Source organism: Engraulis encrasicolus, chromosome 17, assembly GCF_034702125.1.
Source record: "Engraulis encrasicolus isolate BLACKSEA-1 chromosome 17, IST_EnEncr_1.0, whole genome shotgun sequence".
NCBI lineage: Eukaryota > Metazoa > Chordata > Actinopteri > Clupeiformes > Engraulidae > Engraulis > Engraulis encrasicolus.
This window is the reverse complement of record NC_085873.1, coordinates 48,249,554-48,269,553: the sequence shown is the minus strand read 5'-3', so window position 1 is coordinate 48,269,553 and position 20,000 is coordinate 48,249,554. Positions and strand designations below refer to the sequence as shown.

Sequence of the window (20,000 nt, the reverse complement as noted above, 5' to 3'; positions counted from 1 at the left end):
ATAGCTGAGGTGATTGTATTTTGCTTTTCTTTTCTCAGTATTGTACTGTATAAAGGACCAAGAGCTTCCATTAAAAGAGTGAAATGAAAACTGGAGCCGAGTTCAGTTTCCTTCTCTGAGCGTCAGTGGCGTAGTCTACTTTTTTGTGGTGGGTATACTGTATATTTTAACATTTTTTTAAAGTGGGTATACTCTTTATACTTGTGCTTTTCTAAATAATGGATCAATCAATTTTAAGTGGGTATACTGAAATCCCTGAAATTTGGAAGTGGGTATACTCCGTATTAGCCTGGCGACGCCATCCATGTACTCCACCCAAAGATTTTGGCTCCGCACATCGTCTGGCAAAAGCCTCGAGCTCGGTTCTCTCAGTGTTTAGCCAATCAACAAACAGTTGAGAGTGGTGACGTAGAACTCACCCGCGAGCTCCGTTACTGATTGGGTAAGGTTGGTTATTCACACTCTCATTTTGTTATTTGTATGCTTTTACTACGCTATAACGTAACATGCACGCTAATAAAGCACAATATGGGTTTCAATTTGAGTTTGGAACTCCAATTAATTTAAATGATAGAGTAAGATCAGACCATCTCCCACCGTCCACGGAGACGGATTCCTCGTGGCTTTTGCCAGACTTATTGACAGTCAGCTATTCGCCCAGGCTAACTCCGTATACCTGCGTTCCACATAGACTCCACCCCTGCTGAGTCTTTGGTTACACCTGTAAGTAAATGGCTCTGCCAAGTAGATCACAACAGACACAGATACATGAAACACACTCACAAAATGTGGGTGGTAATTCCAAGAAAACTATTCAGCAATAAATCTGGCTAAGATAACCTATAGGAAGTGGTAAAAGTAATAATTGATAACCAGCAGGTGCCATTTAGTTAAGAAAATGAGAAGTCCATGCTTTTCTATTAGATAATTTACAACTGCCGTACATCAAGGTTAACTTAACCTGGTTTACATGCTGAGGTCATTGGTCACAACTAAAGTAAATGGCTCTGGCTTGAAGATACAGAGTGCGTTGCAATATGCGACCTTGTCTCCTCCACTTGCTTCTCGTCATGATGACATCACCGACAACAGCATTATATTTCAATATCTTGCAAAAGCTCAATTGTAGAGTCTTTTTCTCATTTGCAATTGGGATGGTGAATAAAAAACAGTCCCTCAAAAGTTGTTGTGGCTAGGCTGACAGCTGGGAAACTTTATCGTTTTCTCCACGGAGGAGGGGCCAGGAGGCGGGACGAGGAGACAAGCGCAAGCGGAGGAGGCAAGGTCGCATATTAAAACGCACTCACTGACACGTGAAATGCACACTCATTGGGGGTAATTCCAAGAGCCTGACTCAGTAGTAAACCAAGTTAAGTTAACCTTGAAGTCGGGAAACATTTAATCCAAGAGCCTGCTGTACTAAGAAAATAGATGACTACTGCATGCTATTATTAGGTTAACCAGGTTTATCACTAACCCACGTTCTTGGAATACCTTCCTGGACAAGGATGAGATGCCAAATTTGTCTGGACACGACACCAATTACCGTTAGATCACCAATGGGGTGTTGCTTGCCCGGTTCTGACAGACCTGCGTGTGAGAGAGAGTTGCGAGATCTATAAATGATTGAAGGACTATACTGTACGTATTTGTGTGTGCCAGGGTGTTCTCGGACGGTGATGGGTGCTGACTAGCCTAGTAAACTAGCCCCACCCACCAGCGGCCAAAATTAGTTTTGCCTGTGAGTGTCTAGGGTCTAGCCTCGGACAATGGCCCAGGCCCTCAAACTGGCTGGCCAATCACAACGCAGCAGATTTGTTTTGATTTGTTTGGAATCTTTGGATGCAAATCGGATGGGGCTTTGAGGGAGTGACGACAAAGCGGTGGCCAATAGGCACAGACACGGTTTGAAAAACAACGGGTTGTTCCCAACAACAATTTTCCGATGTCTCATTGATCAGGGCCAGATTAAATATTCACATTAAATCTCACATTTCGTCTGGTTTGCCTGGCCAGGTGCTGCCTGGAGTGAAAGAGGAGAAGTCCTCTATGCTCTCGCCCGCTCCTTGCTGTCTGTCGGACATGGTTGGCCAACCTCATCTAAATCTGGAGCGAGATTGCGTGGCTAATGCCTTGCATTAAACTATTTAAAGCTCGGGATTAGCGGAGTTCCTGCATCATTGGAGCAGATGCCTTAAGAAGACCTTCTGTACAGGTAAGCAGGTATGGACTGGCCGTCTGGCATAGCGGGCATTTCCCGGTGGGCCCTGGGCCTGCACCCTCGTGGGCCCCTATTTTCAGAAAAGTTAAAAAAATATTCAATTCAATTAAATTATTTTATTAAGGGATAGCCCCTTGAGATGTTCCATCTCTTTTTCGACGGGGTCCCTATATATATTTTTTTTTTTTTTACTTTTCTGAAAATAGGGTCCCACGAGGGTGCGGAGCCCACTGGCGAGTCAGTTCTGCGTCGCTAATTATGAGGGGGGCCCTTTAAGCCAAAAGTGCCGGGGCCCTATTTCTCCCCCAGTCCCAGCCCTGTCTGTAAGGCAATGTGGCAGGGTGGGACAAACAGCACAGAACTGAAAATGGCACAAGAAAGGTGTCTCTCTGTGCACAAGAAAGATGTCTCTCTCTGTGTGCAAGTCCCTTCTCCAAACTTGTGTAGAAGTCCATTTTATATTGTACATTTAAAAAACAAATGTGTTACCTGAAAAGTAACACTTGTTGTCAAAACTATTTGGAAACATACACAAATTCGCAAATTATTTTATTTCCCAGCTATAGTATATTTGCACTCCTTTCGAACGTTCATTATAAAACTGCCTATCCAAAAGTCAACATTAACTGCGTAGTGATTTTAAGATTTGGACAAAAAATCTGGCCAGGCATTTTCAGCCAACACCGGTCTCCCAGGCATTGACTCAAGAGAGAGAGTGAGAGAGACTGTGACAACATTTTAGTCATCCATTACAAGCGATTATGACCACAAGAGCCAAAAATACATATTTCAATCTGACTCTGAGAGGTCAGCTGTAGCAGCAGAGGACTAATAGAGTCCCATTTATTTGTTGATCTCAGGGGGAAATTAAGTATACCACTACATTGAGAGTGTGCGGCTGTGTGTGTGTGTGTGTGCATGGGCGTAATTTTAGGGGGGGATGGTGGGGACATGTCCATACCACTTTTGAGATAAACCTAGCTTGTCCCCACCACATGTTCGCAAGTATAATGCAAAAACTGCATATCCGGACAATTTGTCATTGAAATGTCCCCACCACTTTTCGAGCCAAACCTACACCTTTGTGTGTGTGTGTGTGTGTAAGTTGTGTATCTGGCTTAGACAAACAAAAGATAATGATGGGGCGCTGGCAGTATGCCCCGGCCCTGCAACGTAGGTGCGAGGGCCCGACATCGCCGCTTGCGGCTTTAATTTATTTATTGATCCCAGGGGGAAATTAAGGATACCACTACATTGAGAGTGTGCGGCTGTGTGTGTGTGTGTGTGTGTGTGTGTGTGTGTGTGTGTGTGTGTGTGTGTGTGTGTGTGTGTGTGTGTGTGTGTGTGTGTGTGTGTGTGTGTGTGTAAGTTGCGTGTATCTGGCTTAGACAAACAAAAAATGATGATGGTGTGCTGGCAGTATGCCCCGGCCCTGCAACATAGGTGCGAGGGCCAGACATCGCCGCTTGCGTCTGTAATTTATTTTTTGATCCCAGGGGGAAATTAAGGATACCACTACATTGAGAGTGTGTGGCTGTGTGTGTGTGTGTGTGTGTAAGTTGTGTGTATCTGGCTTAGACAAACAAAAAATGATGATGATGTGCTGGCAGTATGCCCCGGCCCTGCAACATAGGTGCGAGGGCCAGACATCGCCGCTTGCGTCTGTAATTTATTTTTTGATCCCAGGGGGAAATTAAGGATACCACTACATTGAGAGTGTGCGGCTGTGTGTGTGTGTGTGTGTGTGTGTGTGTGTGTGTGTGTGTGTGTGTGTGTGTGTGTGTGTGTGTGTGTGTGTGTGTGTGTGTGTGTGTGTGTGTGAGAGAGAGAGAGAGAGAGGGAGAACAAGGTGGCTGACTGCATACACTATATCTGCCTTAGATAGTCATTAGCTCATCCAAAGGGCTCCTCTGACCCTTTGGCCCTGGTGCAGCACCCACACAGTCAAAAGCAGGAGGCCACTTCTGTGTAGGACGATTCCTGCTATTCACTGTCACCCCGGAGGTGGCAATGTCCTGCTACCACTGTCACCCCGGAGGTGGCAATGTCCTGCTACCACTGTCACCCCGGAGGTGGCAATGTCCTGCTACCACTGTCACCCCGGAGGTGGCAATGTCCTGCCGATGTCAGGACAGGAGACATCTATAAATATATCAGAGGCCTGTTCTCTCTCTCTCTCTCTCTCTCTCTCTCTCTCTCTCTCTCTCTCTCTCTCTCTCTCTCTCTCTCTCTCTCTCTCTCTCTCTCTCTCTCCCTCTCTCTCTCTCTCTGTGTGGGTGTGCTTGCGTGCGTGTGGGTGTGTGCCTGTGTGACGTGAGTGTGTGCCTGCGTGTGAGGGTGTTGTTTATAGTCATTAGCTCATCCAAAGGGTTCCTCTGACCCAGGCCACTTCTGTGGAGGACGATTCCTGCAATTCACTTTCACCACGGAGCGGAGGTGGCAATCTCAGTGAGAATGTGAGAACAGCAGACATCTATAATTGTGATGGGCAAAACAGCGGCCTGTACTTCGTGTGTGTGTGTGTGTGTGTGTGTGTGTGTGTGTGTGTGTGTGTGTGTGTGTGTGTGTGTGTGTGTGTGTGTGTGTGTGTGTGTGTGAGAGAGAGAGAGAGAGAGAGAGAGAGAGAGAGAGAGACAGAGACAGAGATAGAGATAGAGAGACAGAGAGGGAGGGCATTGTGTTAAAAACTACATGTAGTATATGCACGGTGAAGCCATTACAGTGCTCCTATCTATGTCTGTCTCACATACACTGTAGTGCAGTTGAATTAACAATCAGAGTCACATTCATCATATTTACAGTGTTGGTCCTACACAAACAGTTGAATTAAAGGTGCACTGTGTAGGATGGTGGCCAGAGCAGGTATTGCAACTATGCTGCTCATCGAAGCTGGGCTGCCCATTCATTTCATTCTTTTCATGAATATTTACTCAGCTATAAACTAATATTTAGTAGTGTGACCACAGTACAGTAAGTTTTGCAGCTAAAGAAAGTCTATTTCATGTTTGAAAAGTGCAATTTTCCCAGTCATAATGAATTCTTAGAATTTGATTTGATGGTGGTGGTAAGTATTCGTGGTAAAGGTTCACGCTTGTGAACGGACAACATGAGTCCTGGAACACAGGGCACCTCTCAATACTTAGCGAGTCAAATTTATCCCACAGTGTTGGTCCTATCCTGTCCTATAAGAGTTGACTTGGCACGGCAGCATTTACTGTGTAGAGCAGTGTTTCCCAACCAGGGGTACCGGGGCCCCCCTCAGGGGTGCCGCGGAAACGTGGTTGATAATAAATTATGTAATATAATACATATTTGTCTAAATAGATAAGTTAATGCTAGTCAGTGGAATCTTTCATGTGCCATTTATACACAATAAAGTGAATATAGGTCGTCCCAGTCAGCTGCAACTTCGAACGTAGGTCGTGTGACGTCTCCAAATGTGTTACTTTTCTAAGCTTGTGTGGTATCGTATGCAATGCCATATTACGGCTTGTTGGTTTGGGGTGCCTTGAAAATTTTCATGAATTGAAAGGGTGCCTCGCCTAAAAAAGGTTGAGAAACACTGGGGTAGAGTACTGTGCACCGTGCTGAGGCAGAGGCTGGCAGCAGGCTGTCTGTCCTGAACTAACGGATCGAGCCATTTTGGTCTGTGGTCATTTTGGTGCTCTGCAAGTGTTTTGTCTCATATACAGTAGATCAGGGGTTCCCAACCTTTTCCAACGTGGGGCCCACTCGAAATTGTCACAAATGTTCAGGGGCCCACCTCTGACCCGATTACGAATAAAACTCACATAAATCAGCAGCAACACACACCAAAATGTGATTATAATATTTAGAATATTATTTCGAGACCCTCTTGGTATACCTTCAATGCCCACCAGTGGGCCCCGGCCCATAGGTTGAAAATCACTGCAGTAGCTATTTGATTACTTTACATAGGTTGCATGACATGTTGAGATCAAGCCTGCTTTTGCACCAACAGATTTGCAACAAATGTTGTGCACTGACACTCTGTCATGAAGCCTAGTACACTCGACCAACCCAATCAGCAGAAAATGTGAGGCATAAATGCAATTTCGTTGTGTGCAGTGAGCACTGTGTGCTGTGGAGTGCTGTGTCACAATGCCAGGTGGCCCAGGTGTGCATTTATACTGCATTCCAGGACAGAGTCAGACAAGGGCAGTCATGGGTAAGTGGTTAGGGCGTCAGACTTGTAGCCCAAAGGTTCCTGGTTCTAATCCCGACCTGCCACGTTGGTGGGGGGAGTAATTAACCCGTGCTCTCCCTCATCCTCCTTGATGACTGAGGTACCCTGAGCATGGTACCGTCCTGCCACACTGCTCCATTGGGGGTTGCCCCCTTGCACGGGTGAGGCATAAATGCAATTTTGTAGTGTCCAGTGAGAACTTGTGTGCTGTGCAGTGCTGTGTCTGAATGACAATGGGAGTTGGAGTTTCCCACTTGGGCTTTCACTTAATTCTACCTCTCCTATCCTCAAGGGAGATCACTAGTGTAAGGAAGTTCTATTAAAAACACTTGCCACCTCTCCTCTCTCTCTCTCTCTCTCTCTCTCTCTCTCTCACACACACACACACACACACACACACACACACACACACACACACACACACACACACACACACACACACACACACACACACACACACACACACACACACACACACAGAAAGTAATGATAGTCTGGTTAATCCTTCCCCTTTAGAGAACACCCTGCTCATGTCCCACCTCTCTCCTTTCTCTGTATAGTCAGACGGTGTGAAAAAGAGATAATTATAGACTGGCATTGATCACCACAAATCCCCTTTCTTGGAAGTCTCCCTTCCTGCAGTATTGTAAATGCCTCTAGCCAGGCCGTGCCCTCCTAGTGACGCAACACTTCTCTCGCTCTCTCGCTCCCTCTCTCTCTCTCTCTCTCTCTCTCTCTCTCTCTCTCTCTCTCTCTCTCTCTCTCTCTTTCTCTCTCTCTCTCTGTCTCTTTCTCTCTCCCTCTCTCTCTCTCTCTCTTGCCCCCCCCTCTCTCTCTCTCTCTCTCTCTCTCTCTCGCTCCCTCTCTCTCTCTCTCTCTCTCTCTTTCTCTGTCTCTCTCTCTCTCTCTCTCTCTCTCTCTCTCTCTCTCTCTCTCTCTCTCTCTCTCTCTCTCTCTCGCTCCCTCTCTCTCTCTCTCTCTCTCTCTGTCTCTTTCTCTGTCTCCCATGTAGTTTGTCTCTCATTCAGTCTATGCCTTATCCTTCCATCTCTTTCTCTATCTGTCTCTCCTCTCCCTCATGATCTAGCCAGGCCATGCGTGCCCTCCTAGTGACGCAACACCTTCAGCGTTGCTACTAGTCAGGTCAAGAGTAGTACAATATCGTTTCTGAGCTCCCGAAAAATCGGGAACTCCTCCCACTTTGTTCGGGAAGCAAACAACCATTGCCAAACCAAGGGAGGCGGGTCAACCATGCCGTTTGGGAAATGTTAATTGTTATGCTCTGTCTTGGTCAGACCAAGTCTCGAAGAGATTTGAAAGTCGATGATAATCAGGCTAGTAAATGTCTGCCAACTCGGGAGGCGGGAAAGCTGGCAAAGGGGCTAGTTGTCCCGGCCCCGGCGGGGGCCCGGCTGGGTTGAAGGGGGCTGGTGGTGGTGTGCAGAATTGGGTCCTCATTACATTGTATGAATTGGGTGGGGGGGGCTTTCAGATGACTTTTACTCAGGCCTGGACCAAGGGCGCCGGAACGAGTTTTAAAATGGTGGTGCATTTTATTTCTTTCATTCTTTATTTCTGTGTTATTCTGTGTTATTTCTGTGCTCTATGTTACTGATTCTGCCCTCCACTCATTTGTCTGCAGTGAAAGATGAGAAAGCCTCATGTAGGGAGCCAAATAGTGGGGATGCAAATGCACCACTGCATCCCCCTTTCCGGCAGCACCTATGGCCTGGACAAAGCTGTAAGCGACCCTGCAGGAGGCAATCGTAGTCGTTACAAATAGAGATGCACGATATATATCGGTCCACTAAAATATCGGCCGATATGGACTTTCTTTTAAATCGGCCCGATATAATGTTTTCCCGATTAAAATATCGGTTAATGTAATGAAGACGTGGGATCTGCGTTCAAGCCGAGTAGCAACTTTTACTTTATATTTTCATTCAGGCCGTATGAGTATTATTCTGTTCATGCACTGTTGCATTTCCATACCAGGTGATGATGGACCCTGTTAAGATGCTCTTCACCGCTGAAGAGTAGATTATATCGATATATTATATTAAATATGAAAATGTGAACATATCACGTATCGGTATCGGCCCTGAGAAGTAGGAAATAATCAGTTATCGTATCGGTTGAAATTTTTCACATCGTGCATCACTAGTTACAAAACAAATGAAGCTTGTATTACGTTCATTATGTCTAACTGTTTAACTCAACACTTTAGATTTTCCTTTACTTAAGCAGAGGTGCACAGAGTACAGAAAAATGTAATTGAGTAGAAGTATCATTACCTGTTTTGAAATCTACTCAGAGTAAAAGTAAAATTACCTCTTTGAAAATGTAATTTGAGTAAAAGTTAAAAAAAAATACTTTTTTCAAAATGTAATTTGAGCAAAAGTTACTTAGTTGCTTTCAGTTAGCTTTTCTATCGAGAAATTAGATTTTTCTTCTTGAATAGCGCCCTCCGTGACCTCTGTCTATTTCTGCACCAGTCATCTTCAAATTACCTGGCTATCGTGACTACAAAACCCTGCGAGCGACGCGTTGACCTGACCCTGAGCACCGTATTCCCAGAGGGCCCTCAACCTGCCTCTACATGTATCAAATGCCTCGTTATGGTTGAAACGATCAATCAGGCCACTCTTGCCTCTGCTTATTTTGCAGTGGGGAAGGTTAAATACTAAACTTTTATTGTCTTCAAAAATGAGACGGATATGAACTTCAAATACCCATGTTTGCCAGACTGACTTGGTCATGGAATTTTGAGCAGAATCAAAATAATAAGCAGGCCCAGGGTCTGCCCATTGCCGACTATTGGGCTGTCAAACCAGTGACATGATACCGATGGGCACTGGATAATCATGCAATGGATTAGTCCAATATAGATCATTTACTGTATGTGAAATGATACATATGCACAGGTTCCTTCATTTCTGGTAGATGTTTTCCTTAATTTCATTTTTCTCTACCTATCAGAATTTACTCAGTACTCAAGGCAGGTGCAAATGTAATTAAGTAAAACTACTTGGGCCAAAATGTAATTTGAGTAAAAGTAAAATTACCCATTTTAAAAACTACTTCAACAATTAAAAGTTACTCATAAAAATACTGTAATTTGGGTACATGTAATTAGTTACTTTCCACCCCTGTATTTAAGACATGTAAAACTTTTATCTTTTACCTGACATGTTTCGACGGTAGGCCTATTTCTTCCGTCTTCATCAGAGGGTCACTGGGATGTTGATGTGTGACGTGCTTTAAAATCAGCTGTGATACCGTCGACACATGTCAGGTACTACTACTACACCTACTTTGTCTTGAGTAAAAGAAAATCTAAAGTGTTGCGGAAAACAAATGAAGGCTACTCTCACCTGCTTTCGCATTCTTGCAATGATGGACTTTCACACGTCCCACATTCTTCAGCAATTATTTTGCATGGTCTCCATATTATTGTACGTTTATTTTTTTTGAAGATATTTTTGGGGTCTTTTTGACTTTATTAATGACAGGCCAGTGAAGGTGGTGACATGAAGAGAGAGATGAAGGAGAGAGAGAGACGGGGAAGGGTCAGCAAAGGACCCGGGCCGGGAATCGATCCCAGGTCAGCCGCATAGTAGACGAGTGCCCTACCGTTTGGCCATGGCTGGGCCCATATTATTGTAAGTTGTACTCGCAAATTTTGTCAATTATGTTCTCAAAAATGTTTTTCCCTCTTTGACATATCTTGCTATGCATATATGAAGAACTAAGGGGAGAGCAGAGGAGCTATTGAGAAGATATCTTCACAATTCACATTCTTGCAATTACCCACTTTTACACATCCCACATTCTGCAAAAGAATAACTCACATCATCTGTACAATATATTACTGAACATTGTGTTTGCATATCTTGTCCATTATGTGTTATTTCCTTATTATGTCACCTCACCACGCATGCGTATATTCAGATGATATTTGTCTGGGCCCGGGATCTTGATCTAAAAATCATGAGAATTGCTTTCAAAATATCGAGAATTGTTTTCGTTTTCTCTCAAGTATTTTATTCAGTTCAGGTTGCACTGCAGTATGATATCAAACGAATAGCAAAGGGGTGTTGTCGTACAACAGGGGTTGGGAACCTTTTTCATTCAAAGGGCCACTTCAAATTCATCCGAGGGCCATAAAAGTTCTCCGAGGGCCTTACTATGAACACAAACCAGGATTTTCCCTTTCACTTTAGGACTATATTGAAGGCAGCCACCTTTTAAACAAACACCACCTTCTCTAGGTTCCCTGAATACAACTTAATTGTTTTGCAAATGCATTTTCTAAGATTCCTTTACAAAATGTGTCATATTTCATGTGAAGCTCAATAACATTAAAATTATATTGGGGGCCGGATAAAACGGCCTCAAGGGCCGCAAACGGCCCTCCAGACATAGGTTCCCTAGCCCTGTCGTACAACATGCTACTGCACCTGTCCTTAAGTGAGCTCAGTCAAGCTTGTGAGGAGGACCCAGGTTCGAATGCGGCCTTGGTCATTCCCCAACCCCTATACCCCATACCTCTGGGTCATTCCCCAACCCCTATACCCCATACCTCTGGGTCATTCCCCAACCAACCCCTATACCCCACACCTCTGGGTCATTCCCCAACCCTACCCATACCTCTGGGTCATTCCCCAACCCTACCCATACCTGTGGGTCATTCCCCAACCAACCCCTATACCCCATACCTGTGGGTCATTCCCCAACCAACCCCTATAGCCCATACCTCTGGGACATTCACCAACCCTACCCATACCTCTGGGTCATTCATATCCTGTCATTTCGTCACCGTCCTATATCTCATAAAAGGCACAAAATGTCCATTTAGCCAGGAATTTATGTCAAGATCCCATGTCTCTTGCAAAAAAAGAGAGAAAAAGACAGAGAGAGAGAGAGAGAGAGAGAGAGAGAGAGAGAGAGAGAGAGAGAGAGAGAGAGAGAGGGGGGGAGAGAGAGAGAGAGCGTACATAGGCTACAGTACAGTCGGCTTGGACACTGATGGGATTGTCCGCCCATAAAATGCTCAGCGTTTGGGATTTGCAGGTTAAGAAAGCTTAGTGGGGGTTTTGATGTCATGACGTCAGATTAATTAGCGTCCTCCCTGATCCGATCAGCTGGCCTAAGCCACTACAGTCTGCCTGCCCTGCCCTCCCCTCTCCTAGGAGCTGCCCCCCCTCCTCTCCTCTCCTCTCCTCCCTCACTCTCTCTCTCCATCCTCTCCTCCCAGACCTACTGAGCCGTCTGAGGAGATGCTTCTTTGAGGACTGGTGTTAACGACAGGTCGACGATGTCCAGGGTGGATGCAGCCGCAGGAGCGCAGTCTGCACACAACTGACGTCTTGGATTGACTTTTTCCCCTTTCTTTCTTTCTTTCGGATTCTGTTTACCCAACACCGTCACTTAGGCCTACCAGGGGATGCTGCAGTGAGGCAGTGTGTGGTGCTTTTTTGTTTTGTTTCGCTTGACTGAGTGAGACTTGTAAAAAGACAGAGAGAGCGAGAGAGAGAGAGCGCAACCAAAGAGAGTAAGAAAATCTTGGAAACAAACGAGCCGCAAACATGGGAGACAAGGACAGTGTGGAGAAATACCTGGAGAACAATCCGCAGTTCGCCAAGGAGTACTTTGACAAGAAGGTGCGCGCCGAGGTGATCACTGCAGCCTTCAGCGATACCTTCAAGGCCGATGGCTCCTTCGCTGAGGTGAGTGGCCAGTAAAGCAGCTGAGGTGGAAAGAGTAGGCTACAGAAAAATGGTGCTTAAGTAAAAGTCTCTTCACTTTGCGTAAATGCTACTCAAGTAAAAGTATCTTTAATGAGAAAAAGATAAACCACGCCATGACGAAGGCCAGACGGCTGAAACCGGTCAGCGTTTTCATGTCTGTATATTTGTATTCTGTGTTTTTAAATAGCCTATAGCAGGGGTGTCAAACTCAAATTGACTGAGGGCCAAAATCAAAATATGGAACGAAGTCGCGGGCCGAACTCAACAATTGTTTTTAAAAATGTACTACAATTGTGCATGCATGCACGTCATACTCATAATTAAATTTCACATACAGTCTTTCCCATCATATTTGCCTGTTCAAATGTGTCTGCACATCCTGTGATACAGCAAATTTCATGTTCAGGTTGTGTTACACTGTACATTAATGGTGTATGGGCCAACTGTAATACACATTTGAAATGATCTTGCGGGCCCATAGATTGTATATTACTAATATGGTGATATACATTCTATGGCGCGGGCCGAATAAAATGGCTCCGCGGGCCAAATTTGGCCCCCGGGCCTGAGTTTGACATCCCTGGCCTATAGGCTAACCACAACCTTGACTCGGAGAAGAGGGCTGTGGATTAAGTTAGTCATTCTGTGAAGCCTTATAAGTATCTTTACTATGTTTAAATTCTACTCAAGTCAAATTAAACAGGCCCGTCTGAAAATCTACTTCTGTAAAAAGATAAAAGTTAAACACTTAAAATGTAATTTGACTACAAGTATTTCCTCTCGAGAATTCAATATTTCTTTTTCTTGAATCTCCTCTTGAATCTCTTGCTTGGCACCAGCCATCATCCAATATAAATTGGACAAATGCTGTGTCCAGTTACTCTGCATACTCTTTAATTTCTGGCAGATTGTTTTATCATTGTGCATGTCATTTTGTCTCTATCCGTTTATTTATTTTTTTACTCAGTACTCAGGCCAGGTTCCAGTATCGTAGAGTAAATTACTTGGGTCAGAATGTACAGGTGCAAGTAAATGAACAAAAGTAAAAGTAAAACTACTCATTTTAAAAACTACTTAAAAATTACTCATAAAAAGTACTCATAAAAGCTACTAAATGTAATTACTTTCCACCCCTGCTAAGCAGTAACCTTATTTCCCCCAGTAGGCCTATGGACAATTACCAGAGGTGGCAAAAGTAAAAGTAGAACTTTAAAAAAAAAACCCTGCCACTGTTTCCCTCCAACACCGGTAATGCCACAGAGTAGCTGATCTACAGTTACTGTCGATCAGTGTAGGCCAGTGATTCTCAAAGTGTGGTCCGGGGACCACTAGTGGTACGCGACAGAGCTCAAGTGGTCCGCAAAGGGATTTCTACTTTTCCAAGACAAGCTAGAAAAATGCTATATTTGTAATGTAACATTAGAAAGCCAAACATGTCGGAAGTCATATTTTCACCACAATAAGGCTCGTAAATGTGAATAAAAAGTAAGTGATCTGCATCAAAATTAACAGTGTCGAAATAGCACCTGTCAACTGTCAATTCAGTTGAGAGGTGGTCCCTGAACATTTTTGGGGGGACAAAGTGGTCCTCGGTCTGAACAAGTTTGAGAAACACTGGTGTAGGCCTATCTGGTTCTGCACTGGTTGCATCAAATTTGTGGGTTTTATTTTAATGTTTTTCAGTAACTACAAAGTCTCTCTGCCTCATTAGGTTCAGTGGAATAACTGGTGGAACAGCCATGTAATATCAAATGTTAGTGTTGTACTTACACCCAGGGCTGTAACCAGACATTTTCAAATACTGAGGTCAAATACTGACTACTGTACTGTAGCCTACTGCATGTTGTATATTTAGAATGCTTCAAACTCTTCAATCAAACTCTTCAGTTTGTTTTCATTAACCACTGCCTTGAGGATAAATGGGGGTGGCGTATACAGACTGAATTTATCATTGCTGATCATAGATCGATTTTCATCAATAGATACATTTTACATTTCTAAAAAAAAAAAAGACCTCTGTGTCCTCAATAGTAGGCCTACTTACGGCCATGCTTACACCATGAATTACTTTATGCTTTTACTTTCGACACCCCTAGCTAGCTATTACCATGCAGAAGTAAGTGCACATTGCAGATTTATTAATTCTGTACTGAGACTGTATCTGTTGGTTCGGGCTAATGGGTATTTAAAAACGGCAGAAACTGAAATTCACTATGCAGTGCTGCCCTAGCCTGATTATCATCGACTTTCAAATCTCTTTGAGACTTGGTCTGACCAAGAGCATAACAATTATCATTTCCCAAACAGCATTTCCCAAATGGCCTCCCTTGGTTTGCTAATGGTTGTTTGCTTCCCATCAAAGTGTGAGGAGTTCCCGTATTTGCGGGAACTCAGAAAGTACTTGCATTGACTCCTGACCTGACTAGTAGCAACGCTGAAGCGGTTGCGTCACTAGGAGGGCACAGCTGGCTAGTGCTGCCCTACAGAGGCAGAGTGCAGTAACTACTGTAACTATGGCAACACTGAAACTGAGAAAAATATCTTCAAAGCCTTGGCATTAGGTTGGATATCGTAGTTACTGCAAATCTGACAGAGCAATATCTTTAAAACGAGACACATTTGCACCATAAGGGTTTTGTCAAGAGACGAAGGAGGTGTAATGAAGAAGATTTTCAGTCTAAACTCAATTTTGACAAAAAAAATACAAGCTGAAACATTATTTTTTACTTTGCAGGGCAGAGTGGGTGGGTGACATCGTTCAGAATGTATTCACTCTTCCTAATTAGCTGTTGTTCATGCGGTGCGGCCAGGCTTTTCTGTTGGACACGAGTGACGTTACTACATGCCAGTGGTGTAGTCTACGTAGAACGCGGGTATACGGAGTATACCCACTTCAAAATTTCAGGGGTTTCAGTATACCCACTTAAAATTGATTGACCCATTATTTTGAACAGCACAAATATATACAGTATACCCACTTCAAAAAATGCTCAAATATACAGTATACCCACCACGAAAAAGTAGACTACACCACTGCTACATGCCATAATAGCTACCTGTATACAGTAGCGTTGTCCTGTTTCACGTTAAGAAAGGCATATACTGGCAGATGGGACAAAAGGGGAATACGGATTCAATGAAACACCTAGAGAAAAAGCTTTGTCAAAATGGACTTGTCTGCATCAAGCCTTGCTAGCTAGCTTCCTAAGGCAACGCAGACGCAGGCTGCTACCCTTTACCTCACGACGCGTCAGTGTTGTGTTGCTGTCAAAATAGGCTACAGTTCCACAGTCAGATCTCACACATCCAGGGTTGCCAGATGAGGCTGATGATTTCCAGCCCAAAAAATGTTCAAAACCCGCCTGGAAGCACTAAATCCCGCCCAATTCTATTGATTTCTATGGGCAAAATTGGGCAGGTTTTCCTGCAAAATGCCATTTTTACCCGCAGACGGCCATCCCAAGCAGCCCAATTGGGCGGGAAACAGCCCAATCTGGCAACACTGCACACATCACATCTAGATAAGACCAACAGCATTTCTATCCATTTGAGGGCCCCAGGCAAAATACAGACATTGGGCTCTCATGTATTAGGCTATTTAGGACCCCTCCATGGGCAGTGGTGTAGTGATGTGTAGGGTGGGGCCAGTGGTGTAGTCTACTTTTTTGTGGTGGGTATATTGCTATATATTTGAGCATTATTTTTGAAGTGGGTCCCTTTTTGACAACCTTGTCCTATGCCCAGCCTAAGCTGTCAGTGACCCTGATTATTATCATTATACATGGGTTCACCGTGTTTATAAACACGATGTTGTGAGGAGGGGCAAGACACTGGCAGCCAACCATGTGAGGTAATTGTTTTACCGACAGCTGTTTCGAACAATCAGAGGTTGAGTTTTGCGCAGCTAGTCTCACACAGCCAGGAGAAAACATACATTTTGAACCCATGTATTCAGCTACACCAACAAAAATGTAGAACCCATGTATACAACTACTCCACTACCTGGCATTCCTACCTCCTTTGTTTACTTTGCACAATGCTACCAGAGATTCTTTAAGTATATAGAGATATGCCAACATAATAGGTGTCTATGGGCACCTAATGTGACCAGGTTCCGGTCTGCCTAAAAGGGTTTGTCATAATGCTCCTAGCATTGAATAGAACAGTCCTTAGGTCTGCCTAGGTCTGCCTAAAAGGGGATTCCCCCGGAATAGAACCCGGAAACAATGGGCCAATGGAACCTCTCTCTCTCTACTCTCTCTGATGCTACTACTATTCTGTAACCTGGATCTCACGTAATGGTTGTTACCAACAATCTGGAACATTGTCAATCGATTAGCTCTGGAAAGGCATAGGTGTGTTCAAAACAGCACTTTGAATATTCCATTGCACTTTTCAATGTCTCCAATGTTTTTGTATGTCATTCCCTGTTTATTGATTTATGTACCCCCCTGTTTTATTTCGCCCCGACCCCCTCCCTAGTTTTGTGTCTTTTGTTGTATTGTTGTGTGAGCACACCAAATAACATTCCTAACAACTGTATTTTATACTGTTGATATGGCTAAATAAACTTGAAACTAGAAACTTGATTCCTCTCAGGTGGCCCAGATCCAGGAGGCCAACATCATCTTCGAAAGTATCTTCCTAGTCACATAGTTTTCCCTGGAAAGGAATAGAGCATTTGGAACATTTGGCAAGGAATAGAGCGCAACAGTATGTGAAGCAAGTACAGAAGTGAATATAAAGCGAAGTCTTTCCTACAGATCACAGTCCCTCCAGGATTTCGCGCTGGGATTTTGTGATTTTTGCGGTCAAAATGGCTGATTTTGTGGGGGCATTTTCTCATTTTTTGCAAAGATTTTGCGCCCCTTTCTGGGATTTACAGAATTAAAATTGGCCAAAACAATATAAAAATACATACACCCCCACCAATGACATGTCATAATACCCAAAAATACAAAGAAAGAACTAAATGGCAAAAATAACAAACAATATCGATCGCAAACTGCATGAGGGTTTGATTGACAGTTGAATATGTGAGATCTGAGATCATAATCATTTCTACAATTCCTCTCAGGTGGCCCAGATCCAGGAGGCCAACATCATCTTCGAAAGTATCTTCCTAGTCACATAATCATAGTTATTTCTACAATTCCTCTCAGGTGGCCCAGATCCAGGAGGCCAACATCATCTTCGACCTGGTCAAGACGCTGCAGACGGAGACGGTGATGGAGAAGGCCATGCACTCCGTCATCCAGCGGATATGCCTGCTAGCCAACGCCGACCGCTGCAGCTACTTCGTGCTGCGCCAGCGCAACGGCATCCCCGAGCTGGCCACCACCCTCTTTGACATCACGCCCACCTCCAGCTACGAGAGCAACCTGGTCAACCCCCAGTCCGAGATCGTCTTCCCCACGGACATGGGCATCGTGGGCTTCATCGCCACCTGCAAGAAGCCGGCCAACATCCCCGACGTGTCCGCGGTGAGCAAGGGTGTGGCGAGGGAGGAACGAGTCTGGTAGAGATGAGTAGAGTATGGATGAGGAGAGTAGAGTAGAGTAGACCAGAGTAGAGTAGAGTAGACTAGAGTAGAGTAGAGTACAGTAGAGTACAGTATGGATGAGGAGAGTAGAGTATGGATGATTTGAGATGAGTAGAGTATTGATGATTTGAATAGAGTATGGATAATTTGAGTAGAGTAGAGTAGAGTAGAGTAGAGTATGGATGAGGAGAGGAGACTAGAGTAGAGTAGAGTAGAGTAGAGTAGAGTACAGTATGGATGAGGAGAGTAGAGTATGGATGATTTGAGATGAGTAGAGTATTGATGATTTGAATAGAGTATGGATAATTTGAGTAGAGTAGAGTAGAGTATGGATGAGGAGAGTAGAGTACATTAGAGTAGAGTAGAGTAGAGTAGAGTAGAGTACAGTATGGATGAGGAGAGTAGAGTATGGATGATTTGAGATGAGTAGAGTATTGATGATTTGAATAGAGTATGGATAATTTGAGTAGAGTAGAGTAGAGTAGAGTAGAGTATGGATGAGGAGAGGAGACTAGAGTAGAGTAGAGTAGAGTAGAGTAGAGTATGGATGAGGAGAGTAGAGTATGGATAATTTGAGTAGAGTAGAGTAGAGTATGGATGAGGAGAGTAGAGTACAGTAGAGTAGAGTAGAGTAGAGTATGGATGAGGAGAGTAGAGATGAGTAGAGTAGAGTAGAGTAGAGTAGAGTAGAGTAGAGTAGAGTAGAGTAGAGTAGAGTAGAGTATGGATGAGGAGAGTAGAGTAGAGTAGAGTAGAGTAGAGTATGGATGAGGAGAGAGATGAGTAGAGTATGGATGAGGAGAGTAAAGATGAGTAGAGTAGAGTAGTTTTTTCTGCCGTTTTGGTCCCATAGAAGTCGCAATTTGTTGAAATTGGGTGGAATTTAGCGCATTTGGCGTTTTCTGAGAACCTTTTGGGCGGGATTTGATCAGGCACATCTGGCAACACTGACAATAATGTACATCCTGTATATCTTCCAAATGGGTACCATTACTCATATGGCAACTCTTTCAGTGTCCGCTGTCATGTAAGTGTAGCCTCTTTGTGCATATGGCCCGTTCACCCTTTGCTAAAAAGACTCAGCTACATTGAGTTCAAATTGAGTTACTCTTCAAATTATTTTCAATAATTCCGTGGATGGGGCAAATTGTAGGACAGGGAACAGCCGAGAATAAAAGGACACATTCAATCCTTCCGCGAATAGCTTAACAGATCACCCCAGATCTTTCACCCCCTTGCTAAATCCGTCTAAGATTGAGTAGTGTGGGTTGTTGTACTGATTAGGTTTAATTGTTGTGTTGGTAAAAATAGCCCTGCGACGAATCGGTGTCAAGGTAATTAAGGTGTGTGGTAATTAATTAATTGGTGTCAAGGCAATTAAGGCCTGTTCACACACAGCTACAAGCAAGGATGGATTACTGGGCCCAGGCCAAGGGCCCTAGAGTCAAGGGGGCCCTTAAAGGGACACTGTCTGAGATTTTTAGTTGTTTATTTCCAGAATTCATGCTACCCATTCACTAATGTTACCTTTTTCATGAATACCTACCACCACCATCAAGTTCTAAGTATTCATTATGACTGGAAAAATTGCACTTTTCATACACGAAAAGGGGGATCTTCTCCATGGTCCGCCATTTTGAATTTCCAAAAATAGCCATTTTTAGCTGCAAAAATGACTCTATTTGGACCATACTAGAAAATATTTGTGTATTACTTAGTAAACTTTCATGTAAATATCAAATTTGGCAATAGGCAGCCCAGTTTCAATGAGCAGCATAGTTGCAGTACCTTTTTTGACCATTTCCTGCACAGTGTCCCTTTAAGCCCAAGCCTCTTTTTCAGGGGTGCTCAACTAGAAACTGAAAAGGTCCACTCGCCAAATTTCGTATGTTTCCAGGGTCCAAAAAAGTCGCTACAGACCGATGCAGAAAATAGCCTCACTCGCTGGCCGCACTGGCCTCTTGCTCACTCACTGAGTTGTCATAGTGATGATACTTTTATTTGTCATAAGACTGGCTTCGCAGAAATAAACCTATAGATCGCATGGCAGCGAAATCTCATGTATAATTTATAGCCTACATATTAAATACAGATGGATTTTGTCTTGGTCCGGATGACATTGCGTTTGGGTCCGCATCCGGACCTGGGTCCGCCAGTTGAGCACCCCATGCTCTATATTCTTTCCTTTTTGAAGTGAAAGTGAAAACCAAATTGGGAAACTCCAACTCCCATTGTCATTGTGACACAGCACTCTACAGCACACAAATGAACACTGCACAC

The 20,000-nt window shown here is 44.0% G+C and overlaps 1 protein-coding gene across 1 annotated transcript in view; it reads left to right on the top strand.

Annotated features, from left to right (window-relative positions):
- The first annotated feature begins 12,016 nt into the window (after positions 1–12,016).
- Positions 12,017–20,000, top strand: part of pde6c (phosphodiesterase 6C, cGMP-specific, cone, alpha prime) — a 27,853-nt gene continuing 19,869 nt past the window's right edge. Inside the window, exons 1-2 of the mRNA XM_063221002.1 lie at positions 12,017–12,157; positions 17,341–17,661. Coding sequence (XP_063077072.1) covers positions 12,017–12,157; positions 17,341–17,661 — 462 coding nt within the window. The remainder of the gene's footprint in view (positions 12,158–17,340; positions 17,662–20,000) is intronic.